This window comes from Suillus subaureus (genome assembly GCF_016647635.1).
Source record: "Suillus subaureus strain MN1 chromosome Unknown BJ212scaffold_1, whole genome shotgun sequence".
Taxonomy (NCBI): domain Eukaryota; kingdom Fungi; phylum Basidiomycota; class Agaricomycetes; order Boletales; family Suillaceae; genus Suillus; species Suillus subaureus.
This window is the reverse complement of record NW_024538557.1, coordinates 473,106-497,086: the sequence shown is the minus strand read 5'-3', so window position 1 is coordinate 497,086 and position 23,981 is coordinate 473,106. Positions and strand designations below refer to the sequence as shown.

The 23,981-nt window shown below is 48.4% G+C and overlaps 7 protein-coding genes across 7 annotated transcripts; 3 read left to right on the top strand and 4 right to left on the bottom strand.

Moving 5' to 3' along the window:
* Nucleotides 1-746: 746 nt before the first annotated feature.
* BJ212DRAFT_1294304 (uncharacterized protein) lies at nucleotides 747-4,137 on the bottom strand (the record flags this gene model as incomplete). Its single annotated transcript, XM_041332197.1, has 9 exons — nucleotides 747-862; nucleotides 899-1,217; nucleotides 1,317-1,453; nucleotides 1,476-2,700; nucleotides 2,755-2,786; nucleotides 2,822-3,522; nucleotides 3,660-3,841; nucleotides 3,902-4,005; nucleotides 4,059-4,137. 9 exons carry the CDS (start codon nucleotides 4,135-4,137, stop codon nucleotides 747-749), a joined length of 2,895 nt encoding a protein of 964 aa, XP_041199723.1.
* A 138-nt stretch (nucleotides 4,138-4,275) lies between these two features.
* Nucleotides 4,276-8,029, top strand: BJ212DRAFT_1308982 (uncharacterized protein). The gene is given in 19 exon segments (XM_041333907.1): nucleotides 4,276-4,804; nucleotides 4,855-4,902; nucleotides 4,955-5,136; nucleotides 5,185-5,285; nucleotides 5,336-5,588; nucleotides 5,647-5,744; nucleotides 5,792-5,876; nucleotides 5,896-5,925; nucleotides 5,978-6,035; nucleotides 6,085-6,344; nucleotides 6,398-6,626; nucleotides 6,676-6,899; nucleotides 6,947-7,013; nucleotides 7,036-7,115; nucleotides 7,168-7,298; nucleotides 7,352-7,442; nucleotides 7,492-7,571; nucleotides 7,621-7,774; nucleotides 7,825-8,029. 19 exon segments carry the CDS (start codon nucleotides 4,486-4,488, stop codon nucleotides 7,984-7,986), a joined length of 2,652 nt encoding a protein of 883 aa, XP_041199722.1. The 5' UTR covers nucleotides 4,276-4,485; the 3' UTR covers nucleotides 7,987-8,029.
* A 188-nt stretch (nucleotides 8,030-8,217) lies between these two features.
* On the bottom strand, nucleotides 8,218-10,589 carry BJ212DRAFT_1443105 (MFS general substrate transporter; the record flags this gene model as incomplete). Its single annotated transcript, XM_041337776.1, has 14 exons — nucleotides 8,218-8,449; nucleotides 8,513-8,600; nucleotides 8,656-8,724; nucleotides 8,792-8,953; nucleotides 9,008-9,098; nucleotides 9,219-9,282; nucleotides 9,337-9,459; nucleotides 9,516-9,566; nucleotides 9,624-9,714; nucleotides 9,761-9,942; nucleotides 9,997-10,122; nucleotides 10,179-10,232; nucleotides 10,347-10,388; nucleotides 10,444-10,589. The coding sequence occupies 14 exons, from the start codon at nucleotides 10,587-10,589 to the stop codon at nucleotides 8,218-8,220; spliced, it is 1,521 nt and encodes a 506-aa protein (XP_041199721.1).
* Nucleotides 10,590-11,195: 606 nt separating this feature from the next.
* Nucleotides 11,196-13,389, top strand: BJ212DRAFT_1451643 (Pre-mRNA cleavage complex II protein Clp1-domain-containing protein; the record flags this gene model as incomplete). Its single annotated transcript, XM_041338830.1, has 9 exons — nucleotides 11,196-11,274; nucleotides 11,309-11,490; nucleotides 11,513-11,800; nucleotides 11,852-12,098; nucleotides 12,157-12,267; nucleotides 12,314-12,414; nucleotides 12,471-12,669; nucleotides 12,729-12,930; nucleotides 13,029-13,389. The coding sequence occupies 9 exons, from the start codon at nucleotides 11,196-11,198 to the stop codon at nucleotides 13,132-13,134; spliced, it is 1,515 nt and encodes a 504-aa protein (XP_041199720.1). The 3' UTR covers nucleotides 13,135-13,389.
* A 565-nt stretch (nucleotides 13,390-13,954) lies between these two features.
* On the bottom strand, nucleotides 13,955-16,943 carry BJ212DRAFT_1443103 (uncharacterized protein; the record flags this gene model as incomplete). The annotated part of the gene is made up of 16 exons (XM_041337775.1): nucleotides 13,955-13,988; nucleotides 14,048-14,346; nucleotides 14,412-14,522; nucleotides 14,578-14,627; nucleotides 14,675-14,771; nucleotides 14,826-14,999; nucleotides 15,037-15,117; nucleotides 15,174-15,203; nucleotides 15,258-15,326; nucleotides 15,379-15,417; nucleotides 15,478-15,584; nucleotides 15,634-15,755; nucleotides 15,814-15,988; nucleotides 16,048-16,141; nucleotides 16,197-16,581; nucleotides 16,906-16,943. The coding sequence occupies 16 exons, from the start codon at nucleotides 16,941-16,943 to the stop codon at nucleotides 13,955-13,957; spliced, it is 1,905 nt and encodes a 634-aa protein (XP_041199719.1).
* Nucleotides 16,874-18,847, bottom strand: BJ212DRAFT_12041 (kinase-like domain-containing protein). The gene is made up of 6 exons (XM_041329125.1): nucleotides 18,184-18,847; nucleotides 18,072-18,130; nucleotides 17,894-18,016; nucleotides 17,520-17,840; nucleotides 17,421-17,470; nucleotides 16,874-17,368 (listed from the first exon to the last, which is right to left on the bottom strand). The coding sequence occupies exons 1-6, from the start codon at nucleotides 18,656-18,658 to the stop codon at nucleotides 17,233-17,235; spliced, it is 1,164 nt and encodes a 387-aa protein (XP_041199718.1). The 5' UTR covers nucleotides 18,659-18,847; the 3' UTR covers nucleotides 16,874-17,232.
* Nucleotides 18,848-21,331: 2,484 nt separating this feature from the next.
* BJ212DRAFT_1443101 (uncharacterized protein) lies at nucleotides 21,332-22,142 on the top strand (the record flags this gene model as incomplete). Its single annotated transcript, XM_041337774.1, has 5 exons — nucleotides 21,332-21,536; nucleotides 21,560-21,629; nucleotides 21,681-21,753; nucleotides 21,801-21,954; nucleotides 22,009-22,142. 5 exons carry the CDS (start codon nucleotides 21,332-21,334, stop codon nucleotides 22,140-22,142), a joined length of 636 nt encoding a protein of 211 aa, XP_041199717.1.
* Between the last annotated feature and the right edge of the window lie 1,839 nt (nucleotides 22,143-23,981).

Genomic DNA, 23,981 nt, shown 5'->3' with positions numbered 1-23,981 from the left:
GCGTGATATCTGACACCGCGAAGCTGGTTAACACTATGCTGTGCCATGATTAAAAAATGACCAACTTGTATGAAGTTCTCAGAACATTTCCGGCATCCAAATTACTACGTATTGCATAGAAAGCTTGATCATGAAGACTATTCAGTCGAACCTGACAATTGTGTATTAGTATATGCGAAGAGCACCAAGTAAATTTACTTGAACCTTGGTGGCTAAACGATACTTCGTGAGCAAGGTCACGAAGTGCTAGGGTTCGCATCAGTTCCGGGCAGTCCCCGGAATGGCCTGGGACTTGAGTGAAGAGAAGACAATCTTGTCCGTATACAGATAGCAAGATCACTTTCAATCTGCATGTACGAAATCAAAGGCCCGCCACCATTGTGCTACTTACTGTCAGACGTCTCAGAATCGGCGCGGCACGACTCAATCAACAACAACGACAAAGACCTAGATACTGAAAAAATTGACCAGCACAATGTTACAGAAAATGAACTCATGCCCAAGGTGCGATCGTAGAGAAAAACTATTGTCGGCAGGTTTTGAACCTGCACCATCCAAGTGGGTAAGGTCTGCCTGACGGGTTGGTCCGTTCCGATGTGGCTGGCTGTGTAGGCGAAAACGACAGTAGCTGGAATATGGTCATGAGCTACTTGTCTTCGGCTGGTGACGAGCGAGCGAGGCATGACCATGAAAATCAACCACCGCATGTCATGGGAGAAACGGCAGGCGCACACGTCAGGGACGCTTCAGATTTGGGCTGGACGCAAAACAACAGTATGATCGACATGGAAGGCAGTCTTACAAACGACGGGTCCTACAGTGACCGGGATGAAATAAGATCGAAAATTAACAACTTGAAAATCTATGCCAGACGACAGCAATACGTAGAACTACACACCAATATGAATGAACACCATCCTCTGCTCAAGCGGCACTTTCGTCTTCATGGCGTTTGTAGCACGGTTGAGTGCCCAGGCCGCCTTCGTACAGCCCATGACACCACTATCCTCAAAATCCTTGAACATATTCTCATAGAAAGCTTCGACGACGTGTTGTGCGACAGCGTCGTCGACCACCCACAGAGTACCAATGACGCTTTTGAATCCCAAAAACTGGAGTCCTGCTGCGAGGTGGATGACTTCGTCGGGTGTCTCCTCATCTCCAACAGCAGTATGACACGCCAACAAGAACGCGAACTCGGCGTGCGGAGTGTCATTCTCCATAATATCAAGCAGCATCAGAGGTTTGTCTCTCATGGCAAAATTTGAATTTTAATGCTGCTCGCGGTCCTGCTTTCCATGACAAGCGAGGTGCACCCAGGTGTTGCGTCGCAAAGCGTCGAGTGCACCTGCTTGCGTGACGTTGTCGCCAGAAAGAGTGGTAGGGTTGGCCGTCGTGGGGATGAGCCTGCGGACGAGCTCGAGCTCGCTGTCGATAGTCAAGAGCGCCTCGCCTTGCCCCCGCGTCCGGTTCACTTTGTCCAATTGCAGCGAAGGACGGAGTCACACGTGTCTTCATCATCTGTCTAGATCTGATCAGAGCTGAAAGTGTCGGCGTGTAAGAACAGATGTAGACGTCCTCCAGGCATAGTTCCCGACTACGTCCGTCTGCCTTCGTTCGAAAGGGGTGAGCTGCGTGGAGAGGAATGAAAGTGAAGGCTGCAGTCGGACACAGCCAGATTCGAGAGCGGCCCGTTACTTTGAGATCACGCTGGAGGACGATGACGATGGGTAGCATGATCTCATCCCATACTGTTCGCAAGAGAACTTGCAAATCCTTCCTCGTCTCCTCTGGGCGCATAAAAGATGCGTGCCGTATCTCCCTGGCATCATTCTTGAGCTTCTCCAGATGTGCGAGAGTGATGCGCTGGAAGCGAACATGGTGTGGCTCTCCTGATGTCGGGACAATGATGGCGCTGCACAATGTCTTACTTGCAATGAGAATGATGACTGGGCCATGACGTGCTGCCGCTTGCAAGGCTTCGTATGAAGGTTGGAGCAGGAACCGCGAGAAACCTTGAAGATTTCGAATTTCTGCTACTACTACTCCCCACTGCTCCTGAAGTTTCCTGTACTGTGTTTCTGTGCGGTCGGCGGCGGCTCGGTCAGTGCTGACTGCGGAACTTTGCACGTCAGAAAGATGCGTGCCGAGCTCCGAGAACTTGTGAGCTAGGTTGGGATTTGTCAATTCGGGGTCTTCAAGTGGACTTCTCAGGCAAGAGGCCAGCGACCACTGATGGCCGCGCCCCTGCTCCACAAGTTCGATTGCGTCTCGTATGTTGTCAAGGCGCATGGCACATGATGCCGCATCCATAGGCAATGTATTAGCACGACGAAAAGCGGCAGTAGCTTCGTGCCGTGCAACAATCGAAGACTGTGTTGCCAAATATCTGTCAAGAAGCTCGAAAAATGTTTTGTAGGCTTTCAGTGCGGAGGCATGGCTGTGCCTCTCCGCTGCAAAAGTCCAATCAATCGCCCTGTCGATGCGTAGCGGAATTCCATGCGTGGGATGTCGTGATGCCAGTCTGAAGTTCTCCACAGGGAGCAACAAATCAGCAGACTTGCGTTGCACTCTGTAACGAGACAGGTAGGCTTCCTGCAAACGCATGTAGCTGATACATCTATCCGGGTGCAGTGAAGGTAGAGCCGCCAAAGACGACTCTTGGCAAAGTTGAATGGCCTCCTTGATATCTTCATTCTTCTAAGTTTGAGTGAAACAAGAACGGAGCGCTGAACTCAAATTGTGGAGATTTACGTGGCGCTCTGGATCGTCAAGCCGCGTGAATCCTAGTATAAGTTGATGGCCTCGTCGAGATCCTCACTGGTATCCAATTTGCCATATCTGATTTTGAATGCGAGGCCAAGGTTGTTGAGCACGGAATCACGACATGGATTCCCAGGCGGACGCAACATCAGTGCCTCGCGCTGGAGGCTGATAGCTCTGATGATGTCGTTAACGCCACTACAACGGTTGAAACGGGAGCAGAGGGCGCTTCCTAGGTTTTCCAATGGCATGTCACGAGATTCGTGCCCAACAGGACGCAGGCGCAGCGTTTCTTCAACCAAAGAGATGGCCTCGGCAAGGTCAGGAGAGTTGTCTTGGTGTTCGAAGCGGTAATATAGTGAGTAGGCCAAGTTATTCAGGTATGTATCACGTCCACAATGTCCCTCGGGGCACTGAGAAACGGCTTCACGACGATGTTGTATGCACTCATCTAGATCGCCGCATTGTTTAAAATGTGATATGAGAGCATATGCAAGTATGTTCAGTGATTCTGGGCGGTATTCATTGTCCAGAGGACAGAACTCGAGCACGATTCGTTGAAGGTGGGTCCATTCATCGGATGCGTCTATTAGAAGTTCGTTGCATTCGCGGATCACAAAATCGACACCATTTGCTCCTGCCACAATGCTACGAAGGTAGGTGCCCTCTAGGCAGAGGGTAATAGCTTGCAGGACGGTTGCGCGGATTCTTGGATATAGATGGTGGTGAAGTTCTCCTTGTCGTAGCGCCAGATCAATGCTTTAAGGAGGTGAAAGAGATATAACAGATGATCGGGGTGGCCCTGCGGACGCAACGCAGGGGCTTCGCAGAAGAGAGAAGCGATAGAGTCGATGTTTTGAAAATCGTTTTGAATGTAGCCTTCAAGGCGAACCCACGCGAGGTTGGTGAGAGCCGCTGGCAGGCCAGGTTGGCTGACTGGACACTGGTCAAGAACCAACCGAAAATGCTTGACAGCATTGTTCAGGTGAAAGACCCTCTCCGATTTACAGGTCACATATTTGGCAAATCGTGCGTGGCCTGCATCTGTGTCCCAAGCAATCTCGCAGTCGACGATAGACTGCAGTTGTCATTTGGTCAGCAAAAGCCAACAACAAAGGCAAAGGCCGACATGACTTACATCAAACAATGCACCGTCCTGATTGTCGCCAGCATGTAAAACTAAAACAGTGGCCTTTAGGGTGAGGGAAGGGCGGGCACCACAAACGCGTGGGAAAGACAGAACTGCGAGATGTTAGTACTAGTAGATGTGCATGAATAAGAAGCAGGTTACTCACTGAAGAGTTCATCTCCGTGATCGAGTAACTCATACCGTGCCATTTCTAGTTTTCCGACGACTTCCCCATTGCCTAGCATTCGATTGAGCTCGAAGGATGCCCATGATATGACCAGTGAGAATTTGGGTGATTCTATAAACAGAAGGTCGGTCCTCAAAATCGCGTTCAAAAGTCTACATGGGACTTTACAGGGTCACGGTCTCGCCCCACGCTGCAGATTCATCTGGTGATAGAACTCCGATGGTTGATTTCCAGCGTCTCCTAATAGGATCGACATTGTAAATTCCAGCGGGAATAGTCACTACGCTCGGAAGGGACTTTGATATTTTCAGGCTGTGCATCAGGGTACGCTTGAGTCCTTAAATTTTGAAGAGAAACCGGCCCTTTGCAGCCAGCCACAGACGCGTCGCGTCAGTTTCCCACGGTGATGCGTGTTTCGACGCGACTTTACGCTCAAAGTCACTCGTCACTCACTGTCATGGCAGATACATTTGTAGCTACTGGACTGCTCGGGCCCGGTCCATCGACCTCGTTGCTAGGATCCTCATCCACCACAGATAGGCTCACCTCCGTCTTCCTATCGAATGGCCTTTTGGGCGGTTTGTGTGTTGCCCCAACTCATGCACAACCAGAAGAACGAGTGCAGGAGCTTGAAGGCGTAGATGAGCCGAGTGCAAGTGAGCAAGCGGAGACGATGAACGCTTTTCAACCAAACGGTTTGTTGGGATCACAGGATGCGAACGGATGTGAGTAGACATCCACTCCTGTGGCTTGCTACCGACTCTCGGTCTATCAGCTCAAACCGATACTTTTCCATCAAGTGGAATATCACATGGATCACAAGGTAGTGTATTTCCGTGTTCTAAGACTGCTCATTGACTATTACGGTCCTCCAGACGATCATTTCCCTCCCATATCAGACATCCTGGGTCTCATCCCAAAGAGTTCCCGCAACACCGTGTCTTCATCCTCTAGATCATTTATCCCCACGCACATACGTGCTCCGCTCCGCGCTACAACATATGACGGGAATACAATACACATAGGGCGAAAGCGGTACGTAGGCACAACACAGAAGGCAAGATACGCACCCATTCCATTCCTAGTCTATACTCATTGTATTCAGACTTCTTCTGCTCCAACACAATTAAGCAACCTATTGGATGTGCCTATACATAGACTCAGAGATGAGTTATCGGCTGCTACTGCTTTGAAGTCGTCTCTTTCGTGCGTCTCTTTCGACTCCATTGGGAACACAACCTCATATACTTTGGTAGGAAAACTACTGCCAGAGCGTCTGAACCACACAAACCTTCAAGTCCAGTGCCAGAGGACACACTTTGGGTTGATCGATATCGCCCTCGGAAATTCACAGAGTTGTTAGGTAATGAGCGTGTTGCTCGTGAAACAATGGCTTGGCTGAAGCAATGGGACTGGTGTGTATTCGGCAAGAAGAAGAGCAAGAAGAGGCTGCTGGAAGATGATGAGAACTATAACCCTGACGATGAATACCACCGACCACGAGAAAAGGTAATCCTTCATATTATGCAACAGATTACGCACATTGTTTATCTGTGGCCTTTAACAGTTACTACTAATATCCGGTCCCCCTGGGCTTGGTAAGACGACATTAGCTCATGTTATTGCGAAGCAGGCGGGATATGAAGTAATGGAGATAAATGCGAGGTCTGCTTCTCCAATGGAATTTTTGGTCTGGTGCTCACTCTGCACAGTGATGCGCGTTCTGCACAGGTTATCGACGAGCGAATACGGCCGGCGCTGGAATCAGGGTCTGCAGTCGGAAGCAGTGAAACCTATGTTACTCATCATCGATGAGATAGATGGGGCCACAGGAGGCGGGGACAACGTATGCGTTATGAATTATGATCCCGACTATGATCACTGACACATTTGACTAGTCAAGTGGATTTGTGAACAAGCTGGTTTCGCTCACCTTTGACAAGCCAAAGAACAAACGTAAGTTTTCCACTCGGAATGATGACACTCCCCCGAGTTTTTTTGGCAGGGAAAAAGAACGACCAGAAAGACAAGCGTCCTCTTCTTCGCCCGATAATATGCATTTGTAATGACCAAAATGCGAATGCACTTGCCAAACTCCGTCCTCACGCTCGGCAAATCCGGTACACGAGACTTGCTGATAGTCATATTGTCAAGCGTCTCCGCGAGATTTGCGAGTTGGAGGGGCTACGAGCTGATACCAGGGCTCTGAGTGCCTTGGTTGGCGTGGCCAAAGGCGATCTCCGAGGCTGTCTCAATACTCTACAGGTGTGTACTTACTTGGTGTACACAGCGCACTTATAAAAACTCAATCTTCATAGTTCATCAAGTCTCGCAATGACGAGGTAACCGAACCTCTCATTCGCCGTGCTACAGTGGGCATGAAGGAGGGGGACACTACCGTAACTTCCGTAATTAACGAAATATTTGCACCTTTATCCCGAAAACGTCTTAAAGAGCTTGGCATGGGCGAAGAAGAAGAGGCACGATACGTGAACCGCCTAAGCCATACAATTGAAGGATTGAACAATCCTGCAAGTATAGCAAATGGTCAGTGCAAAATCTACGACATCCATTCCATTTATTTACCCAAGTATAGGGTGTTTTGCGCATTATATCAATTGTCACCGGCACGATGCGAACTTGAACCACTACGAGAAGGCTGGCGAGTGGTTGACGACCTTTGACTCCTTCTCATCGGTTATGTATACGGACGGGGACTTCGCGCTGCATACATACTTGTCATATTTCCTGGTCCCTTTTCATCCGCTATTCCGAGAGCGAGGCGAAAAGCGGGTAGAACGAGATAGTTCGGACTGGGACGTAAGTGTTTACTTTCTGTGTGGTTGCAAGATATTCATTCCTAGTAGAACTTGCAGCTGACGCGCGCAAATGAAGAAATTTACAAATCATTAGCAAACGGTATCCGCTCTACCGGTCGGACTGCAGGGGCCAACAGACACCTCGTCACAGGTGAAGTCCTTGCAACTCGAATTTGCGCCATTCGTCAATCGTATAATTTCACCTCCTTTGCGACCAGTAAGTGGATCGTGCCACAACTGCTTGCCATCTCAAGATATATATTTCCCAGGTCAACAGTCAAGTAATAAAACCACAAGAAAGAGCCCTGCTCTTGCGCTTGGTGGAGATTATGGTGTCTTTTGAACTTCGCTTTGTGCAAGAGAAGGCTGAGGATGGCCAAAATGTGTATAGGCTTGACCCGTGAGTTCTGCACGACGGATCCCCTCGCCGACTGATGTCATTCGTCCACGCAGTCCAATTGATGTTTTTGTTACCTACGACGGCAAGCGCGCCGAAGATATCGCAGTCTCTCGGTTTGCTGTTCGACAGTTAGTCGCCACTGAGGTTTGTGATTTTGGATGAATATGAGACTACCTTTCTAACTCGACCCAAGATTGACGCCGCACTCGTCGCAAAGCAAGCAGACGCAGTGGAGAAAGGAAAGGAACATGCAAAAGCCAACTTCTTCAAAACGTCTGTCTATCTGTTCATTCGGTATTTGCATCGCTCATTTGACCATTAGATCGAGGAAGGGCGTCACGGAAAACGACGAAGCTCCCGAGCCCATGGAAGTTATAGGAGGTAACGATGAACTGCGCCGCTTGAATGCCTCCTCTGAGCCAGGCCCCGAAAACAAACGAGCACGCACGTCCGAGAAATTGGACATCGCAGACAAGGTCAGGATGATTTTGTATTTTGCAGATCATCTGCTGAATTCGCCAACTAGCCACCTGTGGACTTCTTTGGAAGGCCGATCGCTATTAAGAAAGATTCAAGGAGGTCATCAACGTCGAAAAAGGTAGTCCCTGATTTTCGCATTGCATATAAACATCTGGAAGGAAACTCGGCGGCTGTTCGTCGGCCGACGAAGGTTTCATCGTTTCTCTGATCAAACCCAAAGTTGTTGTATCACCATAGCACAGTAATAGACCTTTATTTTGTACAATATATCAGCCCGGAAATTATAGCAAACACTGGAGTACCAAACAAAGGTATGGACAAGATGTAACAAGGATGTAAGGTACGAAAGATACAATATCTATCAAAACACTTGAGGACGAAAAACTAGAAATCTGAGATGTTTTTGGCGAGGAATCGCGCATGACCACTAAGGTAACACCTATAGAACATAGCGGAAGTCGCGATTTTGTTTGTCCGTAAGATCGAGGAAGGCCTTGTCCACCTTCCTCTCCGCACCCGATCTGTCCAGTATGTACACCGCATCATGCTTGTTGTCGGGGGTTTCACGCTCCCGTTTTGTGTTTTCACTAGCGAGCATGAAACGAAGAACCACCAAGGCGATACCGGCAGCAAAATTGCAAGACGTGATTACAGCCCATGGAACGTGGTTCCTACATCAAATTTAGTATAACCCGTGATGATCGGTGGTGCCGGAGAACGAATTCGTGACACACCTGGGTTGATATTGTGCCTTCCACATAAACTGACTGACAGCATTGCCAATCGCATATGAGCACAGGACGATACCATTGGTGGTTATCCCTGTACAGACATCATTGAGCTTGTGACAAATGCGACAAAAATAAACGGCCCATACGTTTCGTGTGTCCGGATGTTATCGAACTGACCCAACCAAGGAAGATGGTAAATGGCGCAATCGCAAAGACTGGACGATGAAATGAATAAGGCCCTTCAGTGCCTTACGCCTTGCCGAATGAAGTCATGATACGTACGTGAGATCCAGTACGAGAATAGTAAACCTATTTTGTTGGAGAACGGAAGTGTACTAACAAGTATCGAGCCGAGTATCGCAGGAATGTACATTAGTACACCAGCATATGACCTGCCGATGGATGGTTCTGAAGCAAGAACTACTCCCAGCCAAATGGTGAGAACTGCATACGATGAGATGAGCAAGTTATCGTACAGCACACTTGAGAGAAACACACTTTCGACCACACCATCGACACAGCCAAGGAGAGTTGTCTGGATACCATTGAAGCCGAATTGTGCGACAATTAACTGACGTTGATTAGTGAGCTGATATGTGTCAGTACTTAGTATGTAAGCTCGAGTTATTAAACAACATCTTACAGAATTCACGATGTTTCTAATAAAACACGTGAATGCTTAGACACGGAAATGTAATGGTTCAAGGACGTACGCAGACCCTGCGAAGAATGCCATTAACCACGTCTTTGGATCCTTGATAGTTTCGAGGAACCTGCAGAAAGGAGGATAACGTGATACGTCACAAACAATGGATATTAAAACTCACTGTTCCTTCTTGAAACGTTTGTTCTCTACGCCACTTTGATTCTCTTGTATTCTGCGAATCGCCGCGACTCTCTCTTCGGGAGTTAGGAACCGAGCGGTTGTGGGCGAATCAGGGAAGAACAACCTTGTTCGATCGAAAGGGATGAATAAATAATCTACATGATGATCATACTTACGCACCAGAAGAGCACGGAGGTGATCAGTGTAACGGTACCAGTGATAATCATGAGCCTCGTGCAATCAGTAAGGTACTGCGGCCCCCGCATCATGTAAGATTGTGTGACTCACCATTGCCAGGGCATGAAGGAGGTTGTATGTGTGTGAAGGAGGCCAAAACTGATGAAACCCAAAATAATCACAGCAAAACCATTCATCAAAACTGAGAAAAAATGAGACAGAGAATGAACAAATGAACCAGAGCTTACACCAATAACCGACACGCCTCGTTTTCTCGGCATTAGTATAGAACATGGATGTGACAATCATGAAGCCGGGGGTGATAGCACCTTCGCACATCCCCAACAAGAAGCGCACCGCTAACAATGATCCGAAAGATTTGCAAGCAGCATGACATAGTAGAACCACAGCCCACAGAAAGATATTGATGCTGAATGCCCATCAGAATATGAAACATATTGGATGCGAATGACTCTTAGCGCACCTCATCCATTTTCCAACAGGGAAACGCTGCAATGCCAAGTTCTGAGGGTATTGAAAAACGAGGTAGCTTAGATAAAATATCGTGCCAAGCCAGTCGTACTGGTTAGCAGTTAGATGTGCATCCTCGCTAACATAGCGAGAGTTTAACGCATGCAAACGTGACAATATGTGGGCAACACGCACAGTATGCCCAGCACCGCTGCCTCTCCCAGAGTGGTTTTATCCATGAACGTGATTCTACAGAGACCGATGAGAAGAAACGTAGCAAATGGCGGTAGGACGCTTACAAGTACATGCCTGTCCGAGTCAATGGGTCTTCGTCAAGCGAACAGCTTCAAGGGTCTCAAAGACTTACTACACATGAGTGGCATAATATGCCAATCGATTTTAGCCCTATGAGAACCCATGAATGGAAGGTCTAGGTAGTGCTTGCGATGAAACAACATACCTTAGGCGAGAAGTCTCCTGTGGAGTGAGGGGACTGTCTGTCTCAGCAATCAGCTGAGCACCGACATCGACGTCGTAGCTGTGTACGGTACTAGACACATGTGGATGGTCCTCCTTTTTCTCGGAATTGTCGCTGGCCGAGTCCATGCTTAATGGCTAATTGGGAACAGGGAAAGACGAGAGTAAGCTTAGACTTTATAAGCTCTAGCCTCTGCCGCGCCTTTACGGCATTCCTGATCACCGTCAAAGCGCAGTGGAGATCACGTAGTAGGTCATTGAAGTGACTATTAAGTTAGTGAATGCCGGCGGATGCCTTTCATCACGAAACCATCAAAGTAACATTAGCATCCGTTGTTAGCGGCACCTTGGACACGTCGGGTTTCAGGAATCAAAAGCAGAAGTTCAGATTGAACGGTCTTGAGAATAGAATTTAGAAGCAGAGAAGGCCATCCAAACAATCCCATCGAAACTTTGAATTTGGCGCAAAAACCAACGAAATTACAGGCTTTGCTTCTTTGCCATTCACTTCCTTCCGTCGCAATCAGAACCTTCCGCAAATACGTCGTCGCCGCGTGTGTCGTGGAACAACGCCGATTGATCTGAGCTCACGAAGCTGCGAAGGAGACCGCATTCAATCTCATTCCGTCTGTAGAAGAATCTTGAATCTTACCACCAATACTAGTTTCTGTCTTGAGAGACATCACTTAGTGGTCTATGATGTCTGATTCACATTTTGATGGAACGCAGCCTGACATGAAAGAATGGGTTCTTGAGCCAGAGACAGAGTATAGGTTCGAGCTCGATCCCGGTACCTCCCTAGCAATCAAGGTACGTCGGTACGCAACCACGAGGCAAATTCATTCTAGGCAGCCCCACACCTTCTGAACTCACTCCTCAGCTGGCTCATGGACAGGCCGAGGTCTTCGGAGCAGAACTTGCGGAAGGCAAGACATATCTTTTCGGGACCGAGTGCAGGGCCGCGGTTTTCACCTGGCAGGGTTGTACCTTGGAGATAAGTGCTACACCTTCCTCGTTACTCACAACTTGTGTTGCTGATCTATTTCCTTCAGCACATTACTGGCCGTCCCTCCACCGAATATGTATCTGAGGAAACTCCTATGGCGGCATATGCAAATGTGCACATTGCGTTCGAACAAATGCGTGTCAGAGCACTCCGTATTGTACATGGATCTCCTGCCTCAGACGATGATGCGAATGCCAACGCAGAGCCACCAAGAGTCCTTGTTCTTGGTCCCGAGAACTCAGGAAAGACAACAGTATGCAAAATCCTGACAAATTACACTGTTAGGGCAGGGCAAAACTGGTCCCCGGTGTTGGTAAATGTCGATCCGAGTGAGGTGAGCATGCGAGAAATAGATCTATCTTTCTTGTGTTGAGTCAAGAATCAGGGTGGTTGGGCAGTTCCTGGAGCCATCTCGGCCGCCCCAATTCGCAGTCCCATAGCTACAGCATCACCTGCTAATCCTCTTGGCTCTGCTGTTACGTCAGCTCCTACCGCCCTCTCTTCGAACGCGTTGATACCGCTAAGCTATTGGTATGGACATTCAGAAACTAAACGGAACCCAGTCCTGCTAGACCGACTTATCCGAAATCTGGGAGAGAATATCAGAGAAAGGGATGACGATGACCCGGAGGGTGCGGAGAATCAATTTCTGTCTCAAGCGCAGAACAATTAATGATCGTGGATTCCTAGCGCGCGTATCGGGTTTAATTGTCGACACCCCATCATCTTTTGCATCGAGTTCCGGCAGCGCGCCAGACAACAGGCATACACTCATAAAAGCATGTGTCGATGCTTTCAGAAGTGCGATTTATTGAATGCATTGATACTTCACCTGACTCTATAATAGTCAATGTAATTCTCGTGGTCGGGCACGAAAAGTTGACCGTTGAAATGCAACGGCTGTTTGGCAACCGGTTTACAGTGGTCAAGATACCAAAGTCAGGAGGTGTATGTGCTCTTATCAATCGATCCTGTTTACTCTGCGCCTCACAACACCCGACCAGGTGGTTGAATTGGACCATAGTTATCGGGAACGCGTGCGCAAGTACCAGCTGCATACTTACATGTACGGCCAAAAAATAGACCCACCTCCTGGCATAGCCTCCGCAATTGTTGGAGGCGAAGCGGTGGCAGACCTCGTCCTTTCGCCATCCTCATGTGTCCTCAAATTTGAGGATTTGGCAATCTACCGCATTGGTGCCGGTAGGCAATGTTTCTGCACGCATCAACACGTGGCTGATCTTCGGGACCGTCCGCCGTAGAGAACATGGCTCCCTCTTCCGCATTGCCCATTGGTGCTGCACGCATGCTGTCGGAGATGCAGCCCGTGCTCGTTGATCCTGCGTCCAGCAGTTCGGGCCTACTTAATTCCATTCTCGCCTTGCTTGCACCCTTCAACCCGGATGAGTCCGAGCGCTATGACGAAGAGATTTTGGACCTGAGCGTGGTCGGCTTCCTTGTTGTGTACGTCTTTTTGCACTTCACTGCGTAGTTCGGAATTTTCTTCCTTTCTCTTGTAGCTGCTATAGCGTGCATTGCTCACTCTTGCCTTGTCCATTTAGTACCAGCATCGATGCTCCCAACCGGAAAATGACAATACTCGCGCCCAACCAAGGATCACTTGCGGGCAAGACAGCCCTTCTGGGGTCCTTTGATTGGCAGGAATAAAGTCGAACGAAAAATTTCATGGGATTATCCTTCGAGAATTCTTGTACATGGTGTCCTTGACCAGACAAATGACTGAGGGGACTTGAGCAGTACATCTAAGGTGCCCTAGATCTGCGAGGGAATTTGCAGGGAATTTGCAGGGCACAGCTTTTACTCCATCACTTTAGCGTAACTGTACACAACATGAGTCCTTGCAAGATAAAGAGCTGAACTATTGTTTCCACAAGGAACGTCACAATCTCTACAGTTCCTAACAGTTCTAATTTCAGATTGGAGCATGATGAGTATGAGTTTTGACAACCTATTCAAACATGAGTTACTAGCTACCAAACTTGCTTTGCCAGTAACTGAGCTTCGCCCGCTTTTCTGATGACAAAAGACGACTTCCCTTGAACTTGCGGATCATTACACCAGCAACACCTGAAGGAACATCTAAATTCGAGGCGGAGTTGGCTTCCAGAAGTCCCGAATACTGGGTACGGATTGAACTCTTGCGCCTTTGCTACGTGGTTCAGCTTTCTTTTGCCGTCGCTGCACCGTATTCTTCCCGTGCTCACTCTGTACTAATGAATGTTAGGCTCCCAACCAAAAGATGACGACGGTGCTCCACATAGCCAAGGATCATTTGCCGGCAAGACAGCCATTTTAAGATCATGTGGTCTACAGAAATGAACAAGACTACGTGGGACCATGGTCTGTGGGTTTAAAATGTTCTACATGGAGTCCAGCGAAATTATGCGTACACGGTACACATCGTAGAGAGAAGAATAGGGTAATGAATGTGATGAAGGATGATATTGTAATAGAGTATCCTGTCTGATCAAAGCCTGGATAAGTCCCGACCCCATACGCCACTGCGAATGCAACCATCAACCATCAGCGTTGGCATAAATAAAGAATGCAAAGCCCGCACCGAATAATCCAGTCCATCATTAAGAGAAATCGTGTCCTGGCCGAAACCTGCTCGCTCCAGTAAACGCTTCGCCACGCGTACATGGCAATGAGGCCGCCCATGAACGACAGATTACCCAAATCGAAGACTGCGGCGTTGCCAATATACGCGAGACTGCCGAGATGAGTATAGCGGAATGGTGCGGATACAGCCTCATCCAGGTCTTGTATGCCGTTCACCTCGAGGATTTCTCGTTTCTTCGCTAATTGATTTAGCTTCTTGCCAAGATATTTTCCTTGCTGAGAAGCTACTTGAGCGGTCTGGACCAGGACAATACCAAAGTTAAGGCAATCGTAATACGACGTTTAAACCACTGAGCACGTACGGCAGGAAGTGCTGTTATCTTATTTCCAATTTCTTCCAACAGCTTGCACAGTTCATTTAGAGAAAGACTGTTGTCTGCGTCTGAGTCATACAGATCGAATAAAGTTCGGACCTGAGTGAAAGGATGGATTCGATGAGGCCCTCTCAGAACGTGCACGAAAACCGACCTTCTGCAACTGCGACTCAGCCATGGGTATCCGGTGTTTGATCCTTGCAACTAGTAGCCGTCAAAACAACGTTTTCTGAAGAAGGCCACCGACATACCCATAAAATCAAATTCATCAAAGTCGATCTTGCCATCTTTGTTCTTGTCGGCCTCATCAACCAACTCCAGCAGGTGACTCACAACAGACGTCTCGATCTAGACGCCACGGAGTCCACGCCAAGCACCAGAAAACAGTATAAATAGACGCACAGTTGCACAATCTCCAATAGCATACACATCGCCCAACGGCGCACCCTTTACACGAAGATGGGCATCAACTTCGATCGCTTTCTTGTGTACTTGATTGGGCAATAAGGCAGAGACACGACGTGTAAAGGGGTTCATCGCAATGCCAGTTGACCACAGGACAAAATTCGTCGGGATCTCATGTAGTAGTAATCGTCCCATCCGGGGACCGCACAGTGTACACGACGTGATCAGGGTGGACAGCACTGATCCTAGCAGAAGTTACTAGGTCGACGCTATCACGACGAAACTTTTCCTGATGGGGTTACTCGGTTAGAGTACTTTGAAGCGCTCTCGACAAGTCATGCATACCTCGGCATATTTTGAGATGGCTTCCGAATACTGCGCTCAAAGTAAGGTTTACACCTTGATTTTTTCTTAAGCATTTTCACGCACCGTGTTGAGAATATGCTCGCGTGACTGGATTACATGAATCGAGACTTCCTCGCGGCATATCTTGGGGTACTATACAGCACAAGTCAGGTACAACTCAAGATAAAACGACTGCAAAACATACGTAATTTACAATATCTTCTTGACAGAAATCATAAATTTCCTGTATTCGCAAGATTCATTTTTATTGGATATGAACACATTTTGATAGAGATAGACATACGGCTGCTGTCTCGACGCCTGTGGGGCCACCTCCGCAGACAACGAATGACAATAAACGCTTGCGTTCTTCAGGGGTCGTGGTAGGGAGACTGGCCGTTTCAAAGTTGTCTGAAAAGCCATGAATGAATGATAGAGGCGCAAACCGCAAAGGTCTCACCGAGGATTCGTCGTCGGATGGCTTGTGCATCCGATATGGTCTTGAGTTGGAAACAATGTTCTAGACCCTGGATGCCGTGCGTACTGGAAGTTGACCCGCATGCAATGATTAGTTTATCATAGCTATAAATGGCCATTAATGATGTCAAGTAACATGAGTGTTTTGACAGTGGTGACTCACGGAAGATAGACACGTTGAGGTTCGCCAGTCGAAGTCAGCGTTTCCAGTTCCAGTAACCGCTCAGACATCACAAGATCAATAGCCTTGGCATCTACGAAGTGGCCGCGAAGGCGCGCTACGATCTTGCGTAGGGGCTCAACCAAACTGCGAACTTGGACTGTACCAACCGCGGCCGCTACATACCATGAGCAGGTTTAGCTAAACTTGTGAAATGCCAATTTAACACTTACTCACAAGGTAAAAGCGGGGTAAATGTGGTGAAGGTTTCTGGCGACACGACGGTCACGTGCCAGTCACCAAGAGATAGTGTATGCAGGATAGAAACAGCCTGGTCGAATGTTCATGTCAGCAATAGCACCGGTGCATGAAAATTCAGTCATTACCCCCCAGCCTCCTCCTACAATCACCAACTTCGGTTTCTCCAAAAGTTTCTTTGCCTCATCATCCTCTACGTCGTCCACAAGTGCTCTTACAATTGGGAGGTTCTTTGGTCCCCCCTGCTCGGGATGAAGTGCGAGAGGTAAAACCGGTACGCGATGGACATCCTTATTCGTATAAGTAAAAGCGTCATGAATGAATATCCCTGCGCCCAGTAACAGAATCCCGAATGTCGAAGAGAATGCCGCAAGTCCAGCATATTTTGCTACCAGTAGAATACGGCTAAGTAAACGCGACCTTGGAAGAGGCTCAGTTGGTATCTGAGGCCTTGACCTTGAGGGTTTTGGTGGTTCCAGTGCATCTGTCGCCAGTAGCCGACTCGGAGGAGGTCTGAGAAGAGGTGGTCGTATTCCAATCCCTACGTGAACGAGTCTAGCCCTGCTTGGCTTGCAGACCCGAGTGAGTTGATACATTTTAGGGCTCGGAGCGTCGCTCTTGAAATACCCACTAGGTCAGGACTCAGCCTGTGTAGGTAGGGGCACAAGATAAAGCAGTGATTCGAACCTGAGTTGGGTGACGGTGACAATGAGGAGCGATTACATATAAACATGACTTGCCACAATGGCAGCATGTATATACTGAGTCATCCAATTCTGGTTATTCATAGAAGATTCGCATCTGACTGAGTAACAGTTTGTCCCTCGAACTTCAAACCTCAACAACGCATTAGTTTTCCTTGCCTTCTCTGACATGTATCAAGTACCCGTAATAATTGCACTTTAATGCACCGATTTCAGGGTGGTGAACGCCTCCCGGTTACACATCAAGCACGGATTTGGATTGCTACGGTAGGGTACAATGCGGGATATAAGTTGAGGGCAAATGATAATGACGAAGATGATAGTGTATAGAGAACCAATGACACAGAATAAACAATCATCCCCGATGCAAACCAAGGAATCTCCGTTAGCGACAACGTCAGGTTCAAAACTGACAATAATTGAATAAAGATTTGAGTCCGCTTGAGAGTGCCAGAGATCGTCAGGCGGCGATGCGTTCCAACTCTTTGACGACTTCAGACATAGTTGGGCGGTCATTAGGATCATGAGCCCACATCCGCTCGAGGAGGTCGATGATGTCTGGACACCATTGTTTCCGCAGGCCTGTGATAGACGGTCTAAATATCTCGTCAGTGTGCGAGATAATTGGACTGCAAGGTGACAATTCACCTCTGGCGTTTGGCTCCAACGATATCGTAAATAGCATGCTCGTTCATTCCCTTAAAAAGACTTAGTGCTGAAACAGGAAAAGAATGGTGATATACTCACCTCCCAAGGGAACTTCTTGCTGGGTACGTGCCATTGGAACATTTCCCAGTACACCATGGCGCACGAAAAGACATCAACTTTGTGGTTGTACTTGGGGTGCGCATGCCAAAGTTCGGGCGCTTGCCAGTTAACAGTGCCAACCAGACTGCGAACCATGGACCGCGTGGACTGTTTCACTTTGGCCAAACCAAAGTCTGCAATCTTCGCCGTGCCACGAGAAGTAATGAGGATGTTGGATGATTTACAGTCTCTGTGGATGACAGAAGGCTTGCGCATATGAAGGTATTCCATGCCACGCGCAATATCCAGCATAATGTTCAACTGTGAGGAAGATGCATAGGCAAGAAGAGAAATGGAATGTCAAGCGTACGTACAACTTTTTTCAGGGACGGAGCTGGAACATTGCGAATATAGTCGAAGAGGTCGCCATTTGAACAAAGTTCGCTGACTATCATGACGGGTGTCTCGCGGGTGTTCTCCGGTATGCTGACACCAAGCTGTAGAGTACAGTGTAAACCACGACTTCAACACTGTCTCCATGGAGATACCTACGAAGCGAACTATATTCGGATGATCAAAGCCACCGAGAAGCTTGAGTTCTTTGATATCCACTACAGCACATGTTCACAACGTGAAAACCTCGTGGATAGAAAGTGCGACGTACTTGAATTGAGCTGATCTCGAAATTCTGCAATGGCAACCCGTCTGCCCTTGAACTTACCGATGAATACATCCTTGAAGCCCCCACTTCCAATCTTCTCCAGCTTCGTGAGTTTATCGGGCGGAATTTCTCGATCTTCTAAACCCAGGCTTTCGAGATCCAATTCTAGCTCTGGCTCTGGCTGAGTCGTGTTCTCGTCAGACAAAGGAGGAGTACGCGGTTCGTCTTGATGAATTCGATGGGGGCGCAGGAGGACTGGAGGGGTATTGCTTTGGCTGCGGCTCTTGGTCTTTCTCCGGCCATTGGCACGGTGATGAACAGTTGATGGTGGGCGAATGGTGCCTGCGGAAGAGGGGGAAGAGAACTCGCTCGTTCGTTGATCTCGCCACTGAAGGAGTGAACGCGCGAGTTGAGGTTTCGTACCAGCAACATCCAAATCCCGAGTCTCACACATTCGTACAAGGTTATCACGACGCATACGGAGAAGGGTCTTCTTGGTGGCCACAGCAAGATCGACTGCGAGACTTGTGTGAGCAACATAAGAAACCAAGAAAAAACAAACCAACAGTCATCTCCATCCATGGCTTCATCAATCTCCTCATCCTCCCCTTCAGCGTCGATGTCAATATCCTCGGCCTCTAGATCAATCGACTCGTTGCCATCTTGCTCCTCGTCTTCGCCAGGCACTTCCTCTTGGCATTCTTCCCCAACCACCTTCCCATTGCGGAGCTTCCGTGGAGTAGTTGTTGGCGGAGGTGACGTACTTCCCTCCACATCTACATCATCATCTCCGTCCGCATCTTGGCTATCCTCCGACTGTTCTGAATCCTCGTCATCCATGCTCGAGCCATCCTCGTTCACCTCCACGTCCTCTTCGACACGTTCCTCATCGGCTTCTTCTTCGTCATCACCTTCCCCTCCGTCGCTTGGGGGAGTATGTGTTTGTAGTCTGCGAGGGCGAAGACGTCTTTTCGTAGGCGTCGCTCGATCTCGCATGGGCGGCGGAGTAGGAGATGGAGATGAAATAAGTTCATCGACCTCTTCCTCGTCCTCCAAACAATTTTCTGCCTCCTCCCCTCTCGAAGTCTGCCGTCTAGCCCTTCCCCGTTGCTTCGGCGTGTCAGATTCCTGATCATCGCTAATTCCACCGCGTTTCTCCCGACTTCGCAGCCGACGAGGACTGGGTGAGCCCAATGCAAACTTCTCTTCCAGCTCAGTGAGATCGGTAAGCTCGCTCTCCTCGCCCAATGCAGCAGATTCAGCGATCTTGACATCTTCGCTGAATTCGACTTGTTTGGCCTTACCCTTGCTCCTAGTGGAGGCGCGAGGAACGACAACCTCGGCGGATACTTTACGAGCACGCAATCTCGTAGCAGGAGGGGATGGGAGCTGATTGGAGAAACTTGGTGTGGGTGAAGATCGGCTGGATGTGGACCTGGTTGTCCGTCGTCTGAGTGATATATTAGGGCACCGAATTCAATTCAGAAAATTCAACTCACGTCAGGGCGACAGCACCATTGGTCTTAGAGGTAACCGGTAGCTCGTCGGGGTATGAGTGACTGGCGTTGATATGGCCAACAGATAAACTACGTGTTTTCAAGAAGCGCGAATTCGCCTGGTTTGTAGCCAAGTGAACTGTAGCACGGCGCCGTAGACCCGGGGGAACTCGATATCTGGTTCCAGCGTCCGTTTCCTCACCGCCTGCTGCATTTCCCTCGTCCGAGGAACAATCACTCGCGTCCCGTCCAGGAGGAGATGAGGGAGGTAACGATACGATATCGTCTCGCACTGCAATAATTGCTTCTGCAAGTTCCAGCTTTGTGAGGTTGTGGGCATCGTCCGATAGACCCGCTGCAGTGTACAATTGAAGAAGTTCGTCTTTTCGACGACGTTTGAGCAGGCCCAAGGACGCTTCATTTATCAGAAACTCATCGGCTGATAGAAGATTTTTTTTAAATCAGAGCATCAACGATCATAATGCACAAGGACTCACACGCTTCTTCGTCGCAGTCAATTTCAGAAGCGTCAGACACATTCCAGCGACCGGGAACATCAACTTCCATATCACTGAGTTCTTCTTCACTGGATGAGTCCCGGATCGGTGAAGTTTTTAACTTCTTCAGTTTTGGAGCCCCACGCGCGGGCCGACCGCCAGAAATGTTTTCATTAACCGACGCGACGCGTTTCCTTTTCGAACCAATAGGAACGTCATGATTTTGGCTCACATCTCGAACGCTGTTCTTCATCAATAGATACTGACGGGATGGCAGCCGTCGCAAATTAGGCTGTAATGTAGCCAGTATGGGACGCGAATCAACTGGTAGTGTCTGAAGATGATGGTGGAGACGCGCCCACTGCGTGGGAATTAGCCGAGGAACGCTGGAATCTATTCACGAAAGCAAGAGCGCGTCTGGCAGCGGAAGTTTGGCGGAGCGAATACTGTCTACGCGCCAGATTATTGCTGTTTTGAGGAAAGGAGACTCTATGTGGTGAACGGCGTTGAACCATGTCCACAGCAACAATTTGAACTGGTCCAGTCTATTGGATCTATTGTCACCAACCCTTTAGAGGAGGTCGTTGAATATCCAGTTTGTTGAAGGAATTAAGGTGCAAGTGCGAATGAGAATCGGTCAAAGGACCTCTTGGTCGTTTCAGCTGTCGTCGTTGTCGTCGTCGTCGTCGTCGGTGTTGAAATCACTGGTTCTAACACAGTTTCAACCCCTGCCACAACGTCAATAAAACCAAACAACTGGTGGCGTGGGCTTTATGTCCAAATATAGCATCCACTGTATTCACCAGTGCCATGGGCAGTCGACCGCATAACATGTTCTGCTGGCACTCTGATGGATCAGAATACGGGAGAATGTGATTAGATGGCATAGCAGACAGGCGGTAAGTGATTAGCAAGATGGCTTCCGCGCATACTAGATGGGAGTTTCTTAATGGGAGTTTTAGAAATTGTTTGACACCCGAGTCCGGCCGCCGATCAAAGGGACAGCTGAATCGAGCTTGGTGTACTCAACTGGCAGTGGCCTCCTTACCGCCGCACACATATGTCCTTATATATAAAATCTCGCTGTTCTTGAAGACAGAATTTCGCTCCCCCTTGCTCGTCGTTTTTCTCCCCATCTTACGTTGAGTCAACAGCAGGATGCTCCTTAAATTTTCAAAGTCGGATATCCTGAATTCAGCTCTCGTCTATCCTGAGACCGGTGCTCTTGGATATACCATCCTTACCAGGTCTCATTTTATTCGCGACAGTGGTAAGGATTCAGACACAGAAAGCGAAGACGACAATGGGGAGACTCGCAGGACGATCATATATAATAAACTAGGGAGGTCACTGCTGAGATCGGGTGGAAGGGCAAGCAGCCAATAGAGATTGTCATCGGCAAGGAAAAAATCATCGGAGCGAAAGGGATGTTTGGGTGCTCGAGTGCCATATTATCGTGCGTTCTCCTTATCCACATTCATATCCTCACGTCCTCAACACCACGAAGTCGCAATGTCCTCGGCATACCTACACGCTTCGACACGGAATACTTTTGGATGGCAGCACCAGATGCACTAACAGTTTGTGCTTTCCCTCAAGCCTAATATCACTACTGAACATTATGCAGCTTCTTGACTATGATTCAAATCAGACGAAAGGTTCTTTTCACACCAATAGTATGCGTGTGGGCGAACACTTCATTGCCGCTCCGATATCCGGTCTAGGACACGACTATCTGGATTTTGAAACGCATCCCCTCGCATCAACAGAGGAACTCCTCGGTACATCTTTCTTACTGTTTTCAGCTAGCGTCATCATCTGATATCACTTCGAAGTTTCATTCATCCTGATGGAAGTTCTCCGCCGAAGTCGCTTCAATCTCCATACAGACTCATCAGATCGTTCGAAGCTCTGGCGGAGTACACCGCTCGCCAATTGGGGCCGACGATTACGACGCAGATCTATTTGATCTGTTCGACTTGATGATCTAGATTTTTCATCGCTTTTTTGTTGCATCTATGTGCTTTATTCCCTGCATCTCTTGATACCACTGTATATTTATACTCTGCTGGTGATTGCTTTCGCTAACGTCGCTCGTTCCTGTGTAGCTCTATCAGTCCTATCTCATTTCGTTCAATCTCGTGCATTACTACTCTCTGGCGCTTAATTGCCCTTTCAATGTAATACGGTACCGGTGCTGAGAAGGATGCCTTCCATCAGCACGAGACTCAGGTACTGTATTTATACCTGATAGGCTTGTTGCTCATTATTGTTACAATCGTCTTGTGTACTTTTAGCTCTTCAACATGAAACCTTGACGCGTGTTGTCTCTTCTTGCTTCTGTGCTAGATATTACATGTTGACAATTCGCCTAACTTCCCAAGCATGGGAGCGGACGTCAAATCGAAATTTCTCTGCATGTCTGTTTTCGGTTCATCCTTTGCAATCACCAATGAGGGAACAAAGACTGCGATATAAATGGTGAGCTTCTTTCTTCACCGTCCCGAAATTAAGCAATGTGCTTACAGAGGATGCTCGTCTAGACTAAATCTGAAGTGTCCCTGACGCTTCTCCCGTTACAAGCGGTGCTTAATTTTCATGGTCATGATACCAGGGTTTTCCATAAGCTGCAAGATAGGGCGATATTCGATAGAAGGTCGCTATCTATGCCGATTGCGTTCATAACGCTCCCGATAGTCAACCAATCCCCGACTTCCACGAAGCGCCTTTCTCGGTTAGAAATGTACACATCAGCACATATTCATCAGAAGTTCATGAGTTTTCCCCTCATCATGATGACGCCGGATGATCACCCAGATCCGTTCAAGCATTCTACATCCACACAGGCAAACAGCTTCCACTTCGGTTTACATATGCCGGGCCCCTCCGGATACACTGAGTCGTGTAGTTCACAAATGTAGATATCGTCATGGATGCTTCTCAGCGGCTCGGAGACTTTGAGGCTTGGCTCGGAATTGTTACCCGGCCTCAGGTTCTCGCTCACTCGTCACCAGCTGAAGACAAGTAGTTTATCATCATATTCCACCTAATGTCGTGTCCGCCTCCGCAACCAGACTCATCGGAACGGACCGACCCGTCAGGGAGACCTTACCTGTTTGGCATGTCTAGCTTCAACTCATCGATCTATCTTAAAGTTAACTAGTCTTAGCAAAGTGGTTAACAGATTCAAAGTCTGTGCCTCTTGGATGGTGCAGGTTCGAAACCGACCGATAATAGTTTTTCTCTATGACCACACCTTGGGCGTGAGCTCATGTGGAGGTCTGCGAAGGTCAACCATAAGGTTCATGGCCGAGTGGTTAACAAATTCGAAATCTGTTCCTCTTGGAAGCTGCAGGTTCGAAACTTGCAGACAATAGTTTTTCCCTGTGATCGCACCTTGGGCATGAGCCCATGGAGAGGTTTGCGAGCATCAAGCACAAGTCCCATGGCCAAGTGATCAACAGATTCGAAATCTGTTCCTCCTGGATGGTGCAGGTTCGAAACCTGCCGACAATTGTTTTGCTCTATGATCGCACCTTGGGTATGGGCTCATGGAGAGGTCTGCGAATGTCGAGCACGAGGCTCGTGACCAAGTGGTCGGCTGATTCGAAATCTATTCCTCCTAGATGGTGCAGGTTCGAAACCTGCCGGCAATAGTTTTTCTCTGTGATCGCACCTCGGGCATGACCTCATGAGAGTCATGAGAGGTCTTCGAACGTCCACCATAAGGCTTATAACCAGGTGGTTAACAGATTCGAAATCTGTTCCTCCTGCAAGATGCAGGTTTCAAACCTGCCGACGATTTTTC